General features: G+C 34.3%; 1 protein-coding gene and 1 pseudogene across 1 annotated transcript; both read right to left on the minus strand.

Moving 5' to 3' along the window:
- Positions 1 to 2,508: 2,508 nt before the first annotated feature.
- LOC114733007 (putative receptor-like protein kinase At4g00960) lies at positions 2,509 to 5,027 on the minus strand. The gene is made up of 8 exons (XM_028920424.1): positions 4,420 to 5,027; positions 4,351 to 4,387; positions 4,151 to 4,279; positions 3,921 to 4,042; positions 3,626 to 3,836; positions 3,192 to 3,429; positions 2,956 to 3,106; positions 2,509 to 2,874 (listed from the first exon to the last, which is right to left on the minus strand). The coding sequence occupies exons 1-8, from the start codon at positions 5,020 to 5,022 to the stop codon at positions 2,509 to 2,511; spliced, it is 1,857 nt and encodes a 618-aa protein (XP_028776257.1). The 5' UTR covers positions 5,023 to 5,027.
- Positions 5,028 to 6,930: 1,903 nt separating this feature from the next.
- On the minus strand, positions 6,931 to 11,969 carry LOC114733008 (cysteine-rich receptor-like protein kinase 25; annotated as a pseudogene).
- Between the last annotated feature and the right edge of the window lie 1,590 nt (positions 11,970 to 13,559).

Raw genomic sequence — 13,559 nt, forward strand, 5'->3', positions numbered from 1 at the left:
AACAATCTGAGCAGCCTATAATGACAAGTCCTACAATGAGAATGACAACATCTGGGACTTGTTTTTCAATTATTTTTCTTGCTTGGGACCTCATTGTAATTCTCTCTTCTTTTTTTTTTTTTTTGCCTACAAATAGAAATTGTGTCGTATCATTTCATCAAAGAAAATTATACAAAAGCAACTTCCTATCTATCATCTTTAATAAATTATTACCTTCGATTGAATAATATGAGTAAATTAAAAAAACTATTTAAGTTAACTATTTGTACTAAATAGGTGTTCTCTTTCCTAAAATATCATTGCTAATCAAGTATATTGGTTAGAATTACTATTATTACAAGGATTACTTTAAAAAAAATAAATATAATAAACAAAATAGATTGGGATCTTATATTTCTAATCAAAATAAAAATCAAACGAGTTCTTATATTAAGGACCGGAGGTAGTAAAAAAGAATTATAATCAAAGGTCTGATAATGCGCCATTCATTGGCCAAAAAATTGGCATCCTTTATTATGCTTTTCTTCATTTAACACAAAATTAGAAGTAGTTGACAATTCATATGCAAGAGTTTTCTAGTGGAACCTCAAACGTAAATACGAAAAATGTGGTAGCAAGTCGTATTCAATGTAGCGTGGAGCTAATTATTGTTTAGAATCATTAATTGTTCTTTTAATTTGCAGGATGATCTAAGTATTTCTGGTAGGTGGCCCAGCAGCGAACATTAGAATATTAGTGACTATTCTAACACACCATTAGTTAGTGTTAGTAACTTAGTATTGACCATATAAAAACCATTGCGAGCTTGCAACGCATCTATATATCATACACGCTAATTCCTCCTGTACTTAATCCAAGAGTTAATTAAGATATTAAATTTAATTCTAAGTACGAGATCTCAATTTATTTTCTCACTTATATCTATCTCTTTTTTTCAAACAAATTTATTTAACTTATAAATTAGTATATAATACAATGTTATGTAGGAAGATTTTAGAGAGACATCATATCATAGTTATTATAATTAACTAATTAATTTATTTAACTTTTTAAATCTATCTAAGCTAGTTAAGTAACACGAGAGTATAGTATAATACTGCATAACATTCTAAGCCGAGTGAGAGGGATCTTCTATCCGAAGCAAACTAATTAGAATATCAGCCACTATGTCATGTCTATTTTGTTTAAATTTGAGCAATATTTGATGTCTAATTTTTGGGGTATGGGCGCATGGACTATGCTTTTTCAAATTTGTTTTCCACAATTGTATTTTTAATAATTTTTAAATTTTTTAAAAGTTAAATAGACATTATCTTTTATACAAAAAAATATAATTGTATGCTTAACATAACAATAAAAACAATTTAAAATTTTGCTTTTGATATCTATAAATGTATATATTATGCAAAAATTAATTTTATAGACCAAAATTGAATTAAAAAAATTCATTTTCATAACATATATCTAGAAAATAATGAACTTTATCAAGTATAACTTAATCTCGTTTACAAAATTTATATATCTTAATTGATTATATGATATGTTTCCGATAGCTACAGAACAACCATTTATATGTATGTGTATATAAAATAGAGTTAGACAGTGGGAAGACGCCTATGTATTTGGTGAACAATCTATGGAGGTGTTACAAAAATATATGGAGCAAAGAAAAGGTTTTAAAAAAAAACTTAAAAAGGACTCGGGTCCCTGTTAGGTTGTTGGCATATTATCTGAAGTTTTCTTAATCATAATAAAACAAATTATTATCTTGCTGTTGGAAAACAATCTTATATCCGTTATTCTTTCTTTTTTTTTGGGATAACAGGCGGGGCACTACTGCGCACGCATGCATAGAAGAGTATAAAGACTGAATATTTTAATATTAATAAATATAAAATTATGCCTTTAATTTTTTTTTTAATTTTTATGAACCAATTTCTAGCCAGGTTTGCCATAGGTTAAGGTGCAAATTTATTCAAAAAATTTTCACTCAAAAATATTAGGTACCTAAAAGTCTTTTAGTTAATATTTACATTAGTTTTTTTTAGTGTTATAAGATAAAATTGTATGATTTTAAACTTTCAGAGCAACATCAAATAAAAAATTTTCGAGTATAGAACGATCCCAAGTAAAAATTTGTGGAGCAAACTTGCATCTTAGCCTTGCCAAATTCAGGGCATGTTGGGCCGCTTTTGGACACGGCCGGCACAAAACAACTCATCTCTGTTGATGCTTTCTAGCTTATTTTTCCAAATTATTTCTGCGACCAAAGAAAACAAAAGACACAGCTCAAACAACTTTCTATGTTCTGTTTTCGTGTGGCTGATGGCAGAAACCTACAAGAAGCTATGGCAGCAACCCAATAGGCTAACAATTAAAGGCTTTTAGCTCCAAGTTCCAATCGTTGATACTTTGTACTAAGCCCTCCTAAAATTACTTCTTTTGATCTTAAATAAATTTGCCCCTTGTTAAGTCATCCTACCAAATTCAAATAACACCATAATCTGATCACTTCCGTCGTCGTAAAATTAGATTATTCGCATTCTCTGTCATAGTACTGAGACAGACCTTACAAAAACGGAGCTCAGACCATAGAATCGAACATGTAGATTGGTCAGAATCAACAACATTGTTTTGCCTGTTTGGTGTTCTTCTGCCCAGTAAGGATGCAGGCTTTCGAGGCAATGACAAAGTAACAGAGTAACTGTTGAGCATGAGTACTATATTTGCCATCGATGGTCTGTCAGAAGGGTTCTCCTGAACGCATGATAAAGCAATATGGATACATCTTATGACTTCATTTCTTGAATAAGAACCTCTCAGTGTTGGATCCAACAACTCCAGAGGTGTTTTTCGTGTCCAGTTATTCCAGGCCTGGGATTACACAAGGAGTCAGTGTTCAGAACTGGAATCTATCAAAGAGTGAAGTAAAGATGTTATAGAGTTTTTACTTACATAGCTTAAGAGGTCATTGGCTTGATGTGATTGGTACAAATCAGTGTTCTTCTTGCCAGTAATAATCTCTAAAACCAAGACACCAAAGCTAAACACATCTGATTTTACAGAAAATTGTCCGTGCATCGCATACTCTGGAGACATGTAACCACTACAAAGAAACAAAATAAATCCATTTAGCATGGAATAATAATGAAAAACTCCAAATAGAAACAAAGGAATCATGAGAAACTTACAAGGTGCCAACTATTCTTCCTGTATTTGCTTGAGCCTGATCACCTTGGAAGATTTTTGCCATACCAAAGTCTGAGATTTTAGGATTCATACTAGCATCTAGTAGGACATTACTAGCTTTGAGGTCACGATGAATTATTCTAAGTTGAGAATCTTCATGGAGATATAGCATTCCTCGAGCAATGCCTGCAATAATCTTGTAGCGTTTTGGCCAATCTAGTCTTGTTTTCCTTTCAGGATCTAAAAGTTTGAGAGAAGTGAGATTTTCAGGCTAGTAATTGCTGGATTATGAATAAACATGATAACACCGAGGGATTATCATAAATTAGTTGTGCTTCTATTAAGGTCTGGTATAATTATAACAATTAATTATTGACCTGAAGGACTAGATTTATAGAGATCCAAAGCATTGGAAGAGTTGTCAAAAGATTCTTACCAAATAGGAACCTGTCGAGGCTTTTGTTTGGGACATATTCATAGATAAGTATCTTCTCTTGCCCTTCTAAGCAAAATCCCAACAACCTCACTAAATTCCGGTGTTGAAGTTTGGCCACAAGAGCAGCTTCATTTCTAAACTCCATAGCACCCTGCAAGGAGGTTACCGACAACCTCTTCACAGCTATCTCCTGTCCGTTTGGAAGGATGCCCTGAAAACATGATCAGGATTAGACCAACTTTTCTTAGTTTAGCAGAAAATTATGACAGCAATTTGCAACTAATAAGCTGTGTACCTTATAAACTGCCCCATATCCACCTTGGCCAATCTTGTTCTTATCTGAGAACTTTTTCGTGGCAGCTTCTATGGCTGCCAATTCAAATTGCAAAGACTCTATTTCTGAAATATCAATCCCAGCTTCAACCCAAAAAAAAATAAAGAATCTGTCAGCCATCAGATTGCCTAAACCATATCTAACCTTGATCTCAAAACGAAACAGGAACAATCCAAGGAAATACTACTTACCATCCTCTGTGAACGAGTTGTACTTCTTGCTTGCTCTCTTACGGAGGAAACAACAACCCACAACGAGAAGTGCCAAAGCAACAACAATTGGAACAACAATCGCAACAATCATTGAGATATTTCTACTTCCTGCTCAAAAAATTGTCACTGTAAACCCCAATATCGACATGATTTTGAAGAAGCTATTATACGATCCTTACCTGAAGTAGGAGGAACCAGTGGTTCAGAGGAAACGTGGGTCATATTGTAAAACCGATAAAATCACAAACAGAGCCGGCCGAGTCAGGAGTGCACTGTGCGAGGCTGTACAAGGTTTCCGACGACGTGAAGTTCACTTCCGCCGTAGCGAACCTCTTCCCTGTGGACCCTGTCTGGATATTTGCTTTTTCTGTCACATTATTCAACATGTTCGACAGCACGCGGTCGAATCGATCCCGTTCCGAGCTAGCTATGGTGTTGGTGTTTCTCAAACTCACATAAGGAACCATGGGGTTCAAGTTCCCGTTCGTGTAACGAAGCATACACACATCGTACCAGATTATGGACTCTGTTTGGTTTGGGCAGAGGCGTCTTATCTCCTTGGATGCAGCGGCAACGCAAGGCTGGCACACGGCGGGGGTGACGTCGCCGCGACAGAGGAAAAGACCGGTGATGGTGGAAGGGGTGGACGGGGACACGGTGGTACGGTAGTAACCGTCGGGTAGAGAAGCGTTGGAGGTGAGGGAAGAGAGAAGGAAATTCAAATTGGCTTGGAATGGACTGTTGGGTCCGAAATAGCTTCCATCACTACAGGAATAACTTCTAGGTTCTGGAGCAGCTTCGGGTGTGAAGCTCAGAAATCCCAAGAGAGAGAGGACGATGAAGACGGACATGGTGGTGAACAGAAAATTGGATTGGACATCAAAATCACCGATCAGTGCTGATTATGTTTTGTTTTGTTTTGTTTTGTTTTGTTTTTTCCAGGACATGCACTAAATGGAGGTAGACTGGTTGCCACTGACATTAAATCAAGTCAATGCTGAGGGGATGGAAAGTCGGAAACAATTGTAGTTGTGGGCCCACTTTGACTTGTCTAACACGAACCAGAGAGGTCAAATGCATTCCTTCCCCACGCCACATGTGCTTTGATTACCCTCACCTTGCAACCAGTGCCTCTTTGCCCAATTAGGTGATCACCGTTACAATTACTATGCCTCCTGCAGTTGATATAAATATAATGGCTCATCGGAGTTCAATTTAGGGTGTGTTTGGATGAAACCAAACTATGATTTGGAAAAGTGATTCTGGAGAATAGATTATGGGGAGAATAGATTCTGTGAAGAATAAATTTTGTAAAAAAGTGATTCTGAGAAGTGAGAGTGTTTGGATAGTTGTTATCAGAAGCACTTTTTATATATACAAATTACTAAAAAAAAGACATAAGTTAATATAATAATTACAGAAAAAATAGATTTTATGATATATTTTAATTTGAAGGAATAAAATTGTTAATAATATATTTTTTACTAACATAATTAATAATGCATAAGATAATATAATTAATAAATAATTAATGTGTATATATATTTATAAAATATAAGATTAAATATGTTTATAAAAAAATATGTTTATAAAAAAAATAACAAGATACATATCATATAAGCCTTCACATTTTCCCTTTTTTCTCCAAAAGCAAAAAAATTTTGCTTTTTCCAAAACCATGGTTTTGACCCAAAACCATGGTTTTGGTTTTTGGTGGGGTGTTTGGGTGATTTATTCTCCAAACCATGGTTTGGGTCCCCAAACCATGGTTTGGGGTGTCACCCAAACACACCCTTAATTCAAAATATAAGAATTTAATTAACTTTATTTTTTAAAATTAATTTTTTAAAAAAATTCTTACTCCTATTGATTATAAGAAGTCTTATAAAGGGTAACTCTAATGTTCATGATTAAATAAGGTAGTTTAGTAAAATTTAAAACGGATTTATTATAAATAAATAATTTAACTGAATTTTTAATTTTTTTAAAATTAGTGATCTAATTTTTATTAAAAAAAACAGTAATTAAGAAGAATACAAATATTTTTAATGGAGAAAGAGACATTAGAACTCGTGAAATATATCAATCTCAAAATTGCTGATTTAAATGTTTTATTTCCTATGAAATCCTCGAGGATCATTTTCAACTTTATTTTTCTTCAGAAATAACCTAATTAACAAGTTTCTAAAAAAACTATTAGTACTCTCTAGAAGTGTTTTAATTTTTACATTCAGATAAACTCAAACCCGTGTTTGACGGGGGAAAAAATAATCCCAAGCCCGTGACCTGAGCTTAACGGTTATAATATGTTCCACTAAAGCCTGCATTTGGTGGCCTTTTCAAAACAAATTGTGTTAATTATGCGAGTTAAATGCCGAATCTAATAACTATAGTATCTATTAGCTAAATAAGTCTTTTCATATATTATTGTGAAATTTCAGTAGTTTTTTTTATATTTTTTCATGCTAAAAATTGAAATATTAGCTACAATTTTTTCACATATTAATGTCAACTTTAAAAAAATTGTTTTGAAATTCATTTGTGTTTATGTGTGTGTGTGTATACGTGTGTGTGGTTAAACAAGGTTTTTAAATCTCCCATATTACAAGTTGAAAATTCAATCTCATATCTTCCACAATTGAGGGTCAAGTTTTTTTTAATCTTCCATAGGAATTTAACACTCATTTTCCACAATTAAATATTGACTATATGATAATCTGCAATTAATCTTAATCTCATAGCTTTTAACATGAAACATCTTGGAGGAAAAGATACGTAATTTCATATAATTGTTACAGGCAAAATTAAACTGATATATTGCTTTTGACGTGCCACTTTCTCTTCTATTTTCTTTGAACGAAGGGATAACAAACATTTTTGCATTATGCCTGGATATTTGAACAAGCCTGAATATTTGTAAATCAAGCAACACTGGCATTCTAAAAGCTCTCAGAACTCTAAATTTCAAATCATGCACATATAACTCGGAGGTTATGAACTCTTCGAGAGAAAGCCCTTTGAGTAAATTACATTGCGTGCAGCACTTGGCTTAGCTTCCAGACTCTGCTTCATCAGAATGATATCTTGAACTTGAAGTGATCTCCAGCAGAATTAGCCAGTTGGCCTCATCCTTGAAGAAGAAAGTAATTGAGATTGCGTGCCAAAAGGTCCTGGTACATCTTCCATTATTTGTTATGAAGCTGCAAAAGGCCTGAAGTTAAGGACTTGGAACTAAATACATGGACTCAACTAGATTCATTCAAAAACATAAATGAATTAGATAAACGCCCACTTGATGGAACATGAACCTATTATCGGGGGTAAACTTCAGTAATGGATGCTTCATTTGTAGACCATAGGATTGAAGAGGTAGATTGGTCAGAATCAACAACATTGTTTTGCTTTTCCCTGTTTGGTGTTCTGCGCATGAAAGCTGCTGGCTGTCGAGGTAATGACAAAGTAACAGAATAACTGTTGAGCATCAGTGCTATATTTGCCATTGAAGGTCTATCAGAAGGATTCTCCTGAACACATAATAAAGCAATATGAATGCATCTTATGACTTCATTTCTTGAATAAGAACCTCTCAGTGTTGGATCCAATAACTCCAAAGGTGTTCTTTGTGTCCAGTTGTCCCATGCCTGTGGTTACACAAAGAGTCAGAGCCCAAATTTGGAATCTACCAGTTGTTACTAACCAAAATCTATATTTGAGACGTATTTGCAGCTGACATTGAAGGAAAAAGATGGTACACTTGCTGAGTTTTCACTTACGTAGCTTAAGAGGTCATCTGCCCGACGTGATTGATTAAAATCAGTGTTCTTCTTGCCAGTAACAATCTCCAAAACTAATATACCAAAGCTGAACACATCTGATTTAACAGAAAATTGCCCACGTATTGCATATTCTGGAGACATATAACCACTGCAAAGAAAGATTATTAATCTATAGGTTGAGAGAAAATAATGAATAACTCTTGCCAAAGAAAATGTCTAAAACTTACAAGGTTCCAACTATTCTTCCTGTGTTTACTTGAGTTTGATCTCCGTGAAAGATTTTTGCCATATCAAAATCTGAAATTTTTGGATTCATATTGGTGTCCAATAAAACATTACTCGCTTTGAGATCACGATGTATTATTCTAAGCTGAGAATCTTCATGAAGATAAAGAATTCCTCGAGTAATTCCCATTATGATCTTGTAACGCCTTGACCAATCAAGCATTGTTTTCTATTCAGAGTCTACAAATCCATCAAAGTGAAATTATCAAGTCAATAAAAACAGGATTACTTGGTAGAAAAGGGTAACATCATGTGAATACTAAGAAATAACTCTGCTTTTGAATATTTATATCAACGAAATATTCGCATCCAAGACTTGATTTGTATAGGGATGTCAAAAGCTAGAAGTATTGAGAAAAGGTCAAAGTTCAAACCAAATAGAAAGTGATCAAGGCTTTTGTTTGGGAGGCGTTGGAGGTAAGAACAGAGAGGAGGACATTCAAATTAGCTTCAAATGAGCTATTGGGTTTTTATGTGAGTGAGTCTGTACAGGCCTTGCTGCTGAAGATAGGAGATGCTTCGCTTGTGAAACTCAGAAATGGAAACAGAACGAGAAGGATGGAATGTGCTGCAGAGAATTTGGGGAAGGACATATTGCTCAACAATAGTTCTCTTCAGCTCCAACTCTGATGAAAGGACAAAGGCATATAAGTTTATGGCATTCAGTTAACAACTCTATCGATGTCGTTACCTATTGATTTCAATCTTTCAGGCTTTGCGTTGAGCTGTGGGTCGATTGAGGGGAACGCCATTTCTGATACAAGTCAACAAAGCACCTTTCTGACGATTATTTTTCTATATTAAGGCTGCGCTGGGAAGATCCTTAGTTACTGCTATTTTTTGTCCTAATTATAAGATTTTATTGATAACTTACAAATAAAATTTAGTTATTTATAATTAGGATTGAAGGTACTACTCTGGTATTAAATATAAGACTCTTTTCGTAGTGTAATTTATACTATAAAAAAGGTCTTATATTTAAGACAGGACGAGTAGTATTTAATGAGAAGGAAACTCATGCATATTCATATATACCTAGAACAATATCCTATCTAAACGGTAAAAATACATTTGTTAAACTTATTTTCAAAACAGTAACAGTAATTTCTACTGGTGTTTGTGAAATTAAATGATTTCATAAATAAGTTTTCTAAAAACTTTTACTTAAATAATTTTTCGAGTAATTAATTTTTTACAACAAAAAAACTCTGAAATTGTTGTGCTGAATGTAGTATCCAACCCGGTCTAAACATGTTAAAAGTAGTTTTTACAAACACGACTTTTTAATCATTAAGATTAAGTTCTTAATTTCATTTAAAAAAACTGAATACTTTTCTCTCTCCATTTTTTTTTTGGACAAAGAGACAAAGTTTTTCAGAAAGTTAATCTAAATTCTCCATCCATCAAAAATCATGATAAGAACAGGAGAGTGTTAGTTAGAGTCCTATCATGCCACAGTTGCCAGAGAGTATTATTTTTGGGGGGTTAACATCATGGAAACATTGCCACATAGATATATATTGCATATTCAGGAGATATATAACTACTACTGCGCAAACAAAACAAAATCAATACAAGAAATAATACAAAAGGAAATAACTATGTTTATGGAGCAACAATTGATGAAGTTTTGAGCAACTTTAAGAACTCATTTTCCCTAGCATGCACGAAAAAGGATAAAGGTCAAGTATACTTACTATGTTCCAACTATTCTATTAATAATTCCCTGATTTTGATTTGTAGCAACTATTCTTGCTAAGCCAAAGTCGAATATTTTTGGATCCATGTTATCATCTAACAACACATTGCTGGGTTTGAGATCACGATGTATAACTTTGAGTCATGAATACTCATGTAGATATAGAATTCTTTGCAATATCTCCTATGATCTTATAACGTTCTGACCAATTTAATTAATATCCTTTGCTTTGGATTAGTATCTAAAAGTTCACCGAAGAGTATATTATTTTATGTTAGAAAATGTACGAGTGCCATACTAATGATCATTAAGTTAAAATCAAGTTGAAAATAAAAAGTACTATTCCAAAATGCTAAGCTTCAAATGAAGGCAAAAAAGTTGGTCATACCAAATAAAAAGTAATCAAGACTCTTGTTAGGCCCATATTCATAGATAAGCATTTTCTCATCTTCTTCCAAGCAAAACCCAATCAAGGCAACCAGATTTCTATGTTGAAGATTGGCAATAAGTGAAATCTCATTCTTAAATTCCACCACACCCTGCTTAGATTTACTTGAAAGTTTCTTAACTGCTATTTCGCGTTTATCTGGAAGCACACCCTGAAAATATAAATGTCAACAATGAGAACTTAACATATACATATGTGCACCGCAAAAAAAAAAAAAGCATATATAGATAGAAAATATAAAATATACATTTCCTTTTGTTATTGTTAAATACACCGATCACCTTGTAGACTTCCCCAAATCCACCTTTGCCCATTTTGGTAAGCTGTGAAAAATTGTTTATCGCAGCTTCAATTGTGGCAAAAGAGAATTGCAACGACTCTAGAGGGGTAAGTTCTTCTCCATCTATTATATATATAATCGTATACGAAGTTGAATTTCAGCAATCTTTTAAAGAAACCAAAGCAGAATGGTTTAAATTAATGAACTTTCATTTGGAACATTAATTACTCATGGGGCAGTCTTATGCCTCTTCCGTATTTTCAGCAGGAAAAACCCTCCGAGACAGAAGATCATAACAACAACTGAAACTGGGACAACAACTAGAACAATTCTTCGTGTTTCATTTATCTCCTTTCCCGCTCAAATAATTGCTGGAAAACTTTAGTCTCCATCTAAAGCATCAGCAAGATGAAACCAAACCAGCAAGATTAACCATACAAGAACTAATCGGTTGCTAGTAAACTCATGGTCGATTTCTGTCACAGTTATGAACAAATACATTTAATTACCTGAAGAAGGAGGAAATCTTACAACAAGTCCAGGTGATATAGCCGTTACATTGTAAAAGGGGTACAGTTCGTATCTGATGTTGCACGAAGCAAGAAGAACCCTCGCCCCTTGTTTTCCCACACAACAATTACCAACAAAAGCTTCGATGGCCTTTCGCAGACATGTCTCACACTGATCACTGGTTAAATCATTCGTGCACTGCCCTAAAGCATACAGCGTCTTCACCGGCGAGCCGACAATATCGCTTCGCCCACAGCAAACTTCTTCACCGTCGGTGATTTCGCAGCCTTCGTTCTCAAGTCATTGAGTAAGCTGAATAAAGAGAAGTTGAACTGTTCCAGGTCCCTACCGGAGAAGATCTTACCGTCATCGAGGTTTACCCTGGGAACGGCACCGTTGAACCAGAAAAACTTGTCGGTGTAACGCAGCATGCACTGGTCATACCAGATTATGGCCTCGGTTCGATTAGGGCAACGGGAAGTTATGTCATTGGCGGCGGCGGTGACGCACTCTTGGAAGATTGTGTGGGAGACGATGTCGCCACGGCAGAGAAAGAGGCCGTTGACGGCGTCGGTGGTTCCAAAGCCCATGATGGTCATGTAGTAGCCGCCGAACTGGGAGGCGTTGAAGGTAAGGGAGTAGAGGAGGACGTTGAGGTTTCGTCGGAATGTGGTGTTGGTGGGGAAGATGGTGGCGTTTGAGCTGTGATGAGTAGTGTAATGAAGAGAAGCTTCGCTTGTGAAGATTGTTAGGAAGCCGAAGAAGGAAGAAGCAAGTGCGTAGATTTTGCAAGTAGACATTTTTGTTTGGTCTTTTGGGTCATGATATGTTGGAGAAAGAAATGCGACGATGATATTAGCTTTGCGGGGGGATGGAACTTATGGAGTGAAGTCAAAGGTTAATGGAAAATTTTTCAAGACCCGGGAACATTTTTTCATTTTCTTGAAAAATATTAGTGAATTCAAGGAATTTAATTGATATTAACTTCTTTAGAGGGGAGAGTACTGGTCAGTCACTTTCCCAGAATATTATATATGGCTATAGTTGCAGGGGGAAAAAAAAGAAGAAGAAAAAACTACCACGTACTCTTATTTATATTTTTTTAATCATCAACAACACACTACTTACTTTAACCTCTAGAACTCGCATCACATAACGTTTTGCTTATTTCAGGATGAAAAACTTAATCTGCAAGTCCTTATTTTAGCCAATGCAAGATCTATGCGGCAATGTGTGTGCCTGGTCAGACGTTCCTCAATGCCACATCACACTCTTGTCAGCTTAGACTAATAGAATCTTGACGGAAGAACTGGCACCAGTAACTGAATAAACAATCAGGATTGAATAAAAAGAAAAAAAAAATTATAACGACCTGATCCAAAACTTGGTAAAACTATAAGCACTCACAGATTAATTTTTCCTTTTAGGGATAAAAAGGAAAGAATACGTTCCCGACATTCACTATGAATGTTTTTCCCCCTTCAAATAGAAACTGTGTCGTGTCATTTCATCAAAGAAAATTATACAAAAGTAAATTCCTATCTATCGTCTTTAATAAATTACTACTTCGGTCCTTAATATAAGAATTAGTTGAGTAATATGAGTAAATTAAAAAAAACTATTTAAGTTAATTATTTGTGATAAATATATGTTGTCTTTCGTAAAATATCATTGCTAATCAAATGTATTGGTTAGAACTACTATTATTATAAGAACTACCTTGAAAAAAAATAAACATGATAAACAAAGTGGATTAGAGCTTATATTTCAGATCAAATAAAAATCAAACGAGCTCTTATATTAAGAAACGAAGGTCATAAAAAAGAATTATAATCAAAGGTCTGATAATGCGCTATTCATCTGGCCAAAAAATTGGCATCCTTCATTATGCTTTTCTTCATTTAACACAAAGTTAGAAGTAGTTGACAATTCATATGCAAGAGTTTTCTAGTAGAACCTCAAACGTAAATACGAAAAATGTGGTAATAAGTGTATTCAATGTTGCGTGGAGCTAAATATTGTTTAGAATCATTAATTGTTCTTTTAATTTGCAGGATCTAAGTATTCTGGCAGGTTGGCCAGCAGCGAACATTAGAATATTAGTGACTATTCTAACACACCATTAGTTAGTGTTAGTACTCCTCTGGTCCTTAATATAAAACCCATTTAACTAATTTGATTAGATTAAGGAAGTTAGGTAAATTAGTTAATTATAAGAAATATGACATGTTTTTCCTAAGACACCATAATCATCTTTCTTAATACCTTATTTCCCTCATCTACTTGATTATATTTGAGGGGTATTCATAGAGGTAGTTTAGAGAAAATTGATAAATATGAGAAGTATGTTTTATATTTAAGACTAAAACCAACTCAATAATTGGGTCCTA

Source organism: Neltuma alba, unplaced genomic scaffold (genome assembly GCF_004799145.2).
Source record: "Neltuma alba isolate B1F8T4 unplaced genomic scaffold, ASM479914v2 tig00012961_pilon, whole genome shotgun sequence".
NCBI classification, from domain to species: Eukaryota; Viridiplantae; Streptophyta; class Magnoliopsida; order Fabales; family Fabaceae; genus Neltuma; species Neltuma alba.

What these genes read in the sequence shown, in the direction of transcription:
- LOC114733007 (XM_028920424.1), bottom strand. Translation starts at nt 5,022, where the DNA reads ATGTCCGTCTTCATCGTCCTCTCTCTCTTGGGATTTCTGAGCTTCACA. An exon ending in GATATGGGGCAGTTTATAAG is followed by an intron (nt 3,837 to 3,920) that starts GTACACAGCTTA and finishes TCATGTTTTCAG; the next exon opens with GGCATCCTTCCAAACGGACA. An exon ending in CCTCGACAGGTTCCTATTTG is followed by an intron (nt 3,430 to 3,625) that starts GTAAGAATCTTT and finishes TCAAACTTTTAG; the next exon opens with ATCCTGAAAGGAAAACAAGA.